The sequence below is a fragment of the Eumetopias jubatus genome, unplaced genomic scaffold (assembly GCF_037043125.1).
Source record: "Eumetopias jubatus isolate StellerSeaLion01/CBP00866 unplaced genomic scaffold, mEumJub1_p1.0 scaffold_4, whole genome shotgun sequence".
NCBI lineage: Eukaryota > Metazoa > Chordata > Mammalia > Carnivora > Otariidae > Eumetopias > Eumetopias jubatus.
In genome coordinates, this window is record NW_028274810.1 from 65,752,134 (window position 1) to 65,758,965 (window position 6,832).

Genomic DNA, 6,832 nt, shown 5'->3' on the forward strand with positions numbered 1-6,832 from the left:
CCAAGGTTCTCCAAGCGATGAGGTGGAGAACCACAACCGCTATCTCTGGCATACAGCCAGACTTCACTCCCTGGCAGCATCCATCCGGCCGAGAAAAATACTTCCGGCGTTCCGCTTTTTACGTGCTGAGTCACGGCTGAAGGCTACGCCCCGGGTGTCAAGGGCAGAATACAAAAAATATATAATTGGGGGGAAAAAACCTTGGAAATTCATTTTCTCCACTCGCTTCTCAGTTTTCTCATCAAGGGAATATTTTTTTCAGAGCCGCGGAGTATTATTCAGTGGCTGCCTCACACCAACACCCCGTATACGTCATAAACGCGGCGCCAGCGACTTTCTTCCCGTCGTCCTCCGCGCCACTCTCTCCGCCTCTTCTTCCTCGCCCCGCCCACCCTTGGTTTCCAGGTGCTCCGAGAATCCGGCCCGGTCTCTTTGGTTCCTTTTATTCCCTGTTTCCATTGGTTGTTTGCATGCGCGTGACCTCTCTTCTTGCCTCCTGATTGGCTGGAATCAGTAGCGTCATCGGCGGCCGGGAGGGCGGAGGGATGAGGGAAGCTGGCGTGAAGCCGACCGGGTTGGGGGAGGGGTTCAGGCCTGTTTTCCCCAGCGGCTGCGGCAGCACCAGCGCCGGCCGCCGCCGCCTCTGGAACGCGGAGGAGGAGGAGCGGCTGGAGGAGTAGGAGGAGGAGGTGGTCCCTGGCGAGCGGGATGCCCACTGCTCCGGCTTCGTGGTGAATGCTGAGGAGAGTCACGGTTGCTGCAGTCTGTGCCACCGGGAAGAAGTTGTGGTGTGGGGCCGGGCGGGAGCTCGCGGCGCTGTGGAGAATCCAAGCGCGGGGTCAGTGCGAAGACTCGGCTGCTGCCAGACCCTTTCCTACTCTGACCATGCCTGGGAGGAACAAGGCGAAGTCTACCTGCAGCTGTCCTGACCTGCAACCCAATGGACAGGATTTGGGCGAGAGCGGCCGGGGTGCCCGTCTAGGAGCTGATGAATCTGAGGAGGAGGGACGAAGGGGGCCTATTAATAATGCCGGAGACCCTGAGATCGTCAAATCTCCCAGCGACCCCAAGCAATACCGGTGAGGGAGGAGGCTTGGACCGGGGAGGAGAGCCGGGAGCGGGCCTCTCTGTTGCTGACGCCGTCACTTCTTGTCTCTGTCTTCCGAAGGAGCAAGAGGGGCACACTTGCCATCCCAAGTGCTTCCTTGGGCGGAGGTGGCGAGGGCAATTAGGGGCTTCCATGTGGTTTCAGCTGGACAATTGCAAAATCTTGGGTTCTACGAGGAATCAGGATGTTAGAATGGGAAGGGCTGTTCGAGTGATTTTGACATTCGCTAAAGCAAGAATGGAGGGTTCTCTGAGGAAGGCAGGCTGGATGGTGAGGGAGTCTTGGTATTATGTTAGGAGGAAAGGTTGAAGGAGTTGGGAATTTTAATTCTGGAGAGGATATTTAAGGGGCATATTATTACTATCCAGAAATATTTAGGTGCCCATGGCTGAAAGAGGGGTAAAACTAATGGGTGGAAGTTGTTAGAGGTTGGTGTGGCTTCAGTAACAGAACTTGGGCATCATAGTTGGCCTAAGATGAAGTGGCTCGTTTCCATGGGTTGTTCCTCATTTACTAGAATGTTTGGGGGATCTCTTCCAGGGTCTTGTTAGAGAGGACTTGGCTGTCAGTTGGGTGAGTCATAGACTTGTGCGGTTTCTTCTAATCCTAAAATTGTCTACTTTTATTCTGGAATCCTCTGAACATCTTTAATAACTAGTAGCTCAATCCCCACCTGAATATTTCAGAGATAGCTTATTTCATAGAATGTTGTGACTGTGATGTCTTGTAAAGAGAGATCATATTGTCCAACAACTTCGTTTTCCAGGTTGAGGAAATTGAGATCCAGAGGTTGGCTTCTTAGAATTACACAGCTAAGTAACAACCGATAGGAAAACCCTGTCTGTTTGACACCAAATCCAGTTCACCATTTACTGATTTTTATATTGTTCTTACTCATGTTGGGTTGGAAGGTGAAGGATTCTAGATCCCAATTTCTTATAAGCCCCTACAGTATTAGAGCAGGAAAGAACCTTGGAGGTAATCTTTTGCACTCCCCATTTCTCCCATTTGACAAATGACTGAAACTGAGATCTAGAAAGAAATTATTTAGCCCCAAGTTTGAGACTGGCCTAATTTCTCCTTTCACTCCCAAGTCTAGAGATTAACAGTACACAACTCTTTGTACTATTTTTTGCAGGCTGCAGGGTCAAGAGATCTTTGTGGTGGGCAAAAATTTTTTCTTTCTCATAAAAGATGAGAGTGGTTGCATTAGTAATATGTGAATGAGCTTCTCGGCCTTTTGGCTGAGATCAAGTGTAGTAATATGTGAATGAGCAAATTGAAACCTTGATAAAAGGTGCTTACTTTCCAGAATAAATGTTGAGTAACAGCTTCAGTTTTTTCTGCCTATATAACATTACATACAACAGCTCATGTTTATAGAATATACACTATGTGTCATAATGTTCTAACTGCTTTAGATATTTCATTTAATGACCTCAACTTGGCAAATTTGTTTGACAAATGCTTAAGTCCTACTGTGTGCCAGGTGCTGCACTATCTTAAATCTTTTCTTTCTTCTTCTTTTTTTTTTAAAGATTTATCCATTTATTTGAGAGAGCGAGAATGAGAGAGAGAGTACATGAGAGGGGTGAGGGCCAGAGGGAGAAACAGGCTCCCCGCCGAGCAGGGAGCCCGATGCGGGACTCCGGGATCATGACCTGAGCCGAAGGCAGTTGCTTAACCAACTGAGTCACCCAGGCGCCCTTAAATCTTTTCTAAAACTTGGTTGAGTATAACTTATTCTCCGTGCTGGCGATACAAAAATGAGTAAGACAGTCCCTGCCTTCAGGGAGCTTAATCTAAAAGAGCGACACACACACACACACACATTAAAAAAAAAGAAAAGGTAAAATTAGGGGACTAAAGTTTTATAGAAGCCATAATAGAAGTATGTGCTAGATATATTGGGGAATAATATAAGGAGTTACAAACTACATTTAGGGGGAAAATTAGGAAAGACTTAAGAGGTAATACTTAAGGGTATTCTTTGACTATATTGTTGCAGTTCTTGATGAGGTCCTTTGTCAATTCATTGTTCTTATTAGTTTTTAAAGTGAGTGGGGTTGGGGTGCCTGGGTGGCTCAGATGGTTAACCATCTGCCTTTGGCTCAGGTCATGATCCCAGGGTCATGGGTTCGAGCCCCACATCGGGCTCCTGGCTCAGCAAGGAGCCTGCTTCTCCCTCTGCCTCTCTCCCTGCTCATGCGTTCTCTGTCTGTATCTCTGTGTCTCAAATGAATAAATAAAATCTTTAAAAAAAATTAAAGTGAATGGGGTTGATTAGAACAACAGTGTTTTCCAGTAACTTTCTCCTTTCAAAAGAGCCGGTCCACTTTTATCTATCTTGTATACTGCAAGTTTCAATTAGACTTAGAAAGAAAAATTTTGTTACTTTTTTTTTTCTTTTTTTAAAGTAGGCTTCACTCCCAGCATGGGGCCCAATGCGGGGCTTGAACTCATGACCCTGAGATCATGACCTGAGTTGCGATCGTGAGTCGGACACTTAACCGACTGAGCCAGCCAGGCACCCCAAGATTCTGTGGCTATAGACTAAAGTTGGAAAACCTCAATACTAGATGATCTTTTAAAGACTTACCCAACCTAAAGTGAAATTCTGTGAATTTTTGTAGTTAGAAATAGACATGAGGCACCTGCCGGCCAGAGAGCTGAATTATCCTTCTAGGACTCTGAGATGTTATCTCTGTGAAGTTTTTACATGTAGAACCAATTCCTCGTTTCACTGTGTTTCAGTAGGATTTTGTATATGGCCTATTACAGTACATATCCGTCATATAATTATATGTCTTTTGAATGTGTGAATAAGCACCAGAGGTGGACCTGATTAAAGGAATATTATGGGGAAATAATGCCTGGAAAGATTCGCATACCAATCTGCATTTATTAAGTAATAGCATGTGGAATTTTACTAATGTATATGTGTAATTTGTATTCAGCTTTTTTGAAATGTTAAACATACCTGCAGGACATCTATTCGGTTTTTTTAGGGATCTGTTTAAGTGGTAAGTGTTGATTTCCTTCTCATCTGCAAGAATTAAGGGACTTCAGTTTGGAAACTACTGTTCAAATCTTTATTGGTGTAAAGTGGAAATTCTAGATGGACAGAATTATTTAGTGCAGTCTAAGTAGTAAATTATTTTAATAATGAAGAGTAGTTAGGAAGTTTGGATTGACTTAAATAAGTATAAAACACAGGGGCACCTGGCTGGCTCAGTCTGTGGAGCATGTGATGCTTGATCTTGGGGTTGTGAGTTCAAGCCCCGTGTTGGGTGTAGAGAGTGTTTAAAAATAAAATCCTAGGGGCGCCTGGGTGGCTCAGTCATTAAGCGTTTGCCTTCGGCTCAGGTCATGATCTAGGGTCCTGGGATCGAGCCCCGCATCGGGCTCCCTGCTCCACGGGAAGCCTGCTTCTCCCTCTCCAGCTACCCCTGCTTGTGTTCCCTCTCTCGCTGTCAGCAGGCTTCTTGCCGAGCAGGGAGCCCGATGCGGGGCTCGATCCCAGGACCCTGGGATCATGACTTGAGCCAAAGACAGGTGCTTAACTGACTGAGCAACCCAGGCGTCCCAAAAATAAAATCTTAAAAAAAGAGTATAAAACACTTCCATGTTTAACCAGTTTGTAAAAAGACCCGTGTTTTTCCGTGGGGGAGGGGAGAAGAACAATATGAAAAGGCTTGTAAGCTTCTGAAGGGCAAGCTCTTTTATTTTAAATTTTGTTCAGACTGTTACAAGTGAGAAGATGGTTATTTTTTTTTTTTTTAAGATTTTATTTATTCGACAGACACAGTGAGAGAGGGAACACAAGCAGGGGGAGTGGGAGAGGGAGAAGCAGGCTTCCCGCGGAGCAGGGAGCCCAGTGCGGGGCTTGATCCCAGGACCCTGGGACCATGACCTGACCCAAAGGCAGACGCTTAACAACTGAGCCACCCAGGCGTGGAGAAGATGGTTATCTTAATAAATTCTCAATGTACCATAGAAAATAATGGATGTGTGCTGAATAAGGTACAGGTTATTTCTGAATGTTGTTTACTGTTATATGCTGATGGACAGAAGGATGTTCACAATCCAAGTGAACATCTGCTGGCTTCCCAAAGTTAAGAGTAGGGTGACACACTTCTGAGCAGAAGCTTTGGGCAAATCTCAGATATCAGAATAACATAAGAGAGCATTTTCTTTTGTATTAGATGGGAAGAACATGGGTTTATTTCTTGATCTTTTCAACTAACCCCCCCTGGAATAGTAACACTTTTTTTTTTTTCATATATGAGGCAGCAATTGCAGTGTGGTATATATACATCTTATTGGTAAGATTATAGAATCTGAGAGCTACAAAAGAAATCATGTGCTTACATCTATATACGTTCTAGGAACTTGACACCATCCAACCCCTTGTTCTTTTTTTTTTTTTAAGATTTTATTTATTTATTTGTCAGAGAGAGAGCACAAGCAGGGGGAGTGGCAGGCAGAGGGAGAGGGAGAAGCAGGCTCCCTGCTGAGCAGGGGGCCCGATGTGGGACTCGATCCCAGGACCCCGGGATCATGACGTGAGCCTAAGGCAATCGCTTAACCAACTGCGCCACCCAGTTAATCGCTTAACCAACTGAGCCACCCTGAATTTAAAACTTGATTTCATTTGTACTTTCTTAGTCTTATAATGTAGAGACAAATTCCTTGTGAGATTCAAGCTCAGTTAACAAAGTGAGTGCATCTGTGGTTGAAATACATTGAATCTTCTGAAAACTAACTTGACTTTAATAAATGTATCTTTGTTACCATTCCTTAGACTGATTTCTTCAGTGTGGGCTGATGGACTGGTAAGAATAGGGAGAACATTCTTTTTTTTTTTAAGATTTTATTAATTTATTTGTCAGAGAGACAGCCAGGGGGAGCAGGAGACAGAGGAAGAAGCAGGCCCCCTGCTAAGCAAGGAGCCCGATGCGGGACTCGATCCCAGGACCCCGGGATCACGACCCGAGCCCAAGGCAGATACTTAACCGACTGAGCCACCCAGGCATCCCAGGAAGAACATTCTTGACTAAAATGTTTCTTTTGGAAATAAGATTTAGCATTAAAAACATCTCTAGCCCATTAAAAAGAATTCTAGTTCATCTAGACTCCTGGTAGAGTTAGGGAGCAGATAGATACTGAAGCACAAATGGATTAAATGTAATAGGTGCTGGAATGTATAAAGTATGGCATTCTTAGTCCTTTGTGTATCTAGTTTTACATCATTAATCATGTGACCTTGAGCACATTAATCTCTCCAAGGCTGAGGACCTTTAACCCATAAATCATTGAAATTGAAAAGGGAAAGTCAGGAAGTGGGAGAAAATGCTAGTGTCCCCCCAACCCTTTTTTTAAGTGAGGAGCCATTGAAGGAAATTCTTTTAAGTATTTCATTATTAGATTATTCTAAGAAGTCAGGTAATGTAAGAACTGAGAACAGACTTGTGGAGACCCAAGAAATTATTTGGCCCTGGTGAAAGCAATTTCAAAGGAATGGTGGGGAGGCAGAAGCTAGATTGCAGTGAGTTACAAATTGAGAAATTTTAGATAGATGGATATTTCTAAAGAAATTTGGTTCTAGGGGAGGGGATGAGGAGGTTTTAGGATAAAGTATTATATGTGGTCAAGGGAGAATTCTTCCAAGACAGAAGAGACATGAGCATGTTTATTGCCTGAGAAAAAAAAGAATCAGAAAGA

The 6,832-nt window shown here is 44.3% G+C and overlaps 1 protein-coding gene across 2 annotated transcripts in view; it reads left to right on the forward strand.

Moving 5' to 3' along the window:
- The first annotated feature begins 579 nt into the window (after window positions 1-579).
- Window positions 580-6,832, forward strand: part of NRDC (nardilysin convertase) — a 106,061-nt gene continuing 99,808 nt past the window's right edge. For both annotated transcript variants that reach the window (XM_088022429.1, XM_028106810.2), the window contains exon 1: window positions 580-1,079. In XM_088022429.1, the coding sequence (XP_087878555.1) occupies window positions 736-1,079 (344 nt within the window). In that variant the 5' untranslated portion in view covers window positions 580-735. The remainder of the gene's footprint in view (window positions 1,080-6,832) is intronic.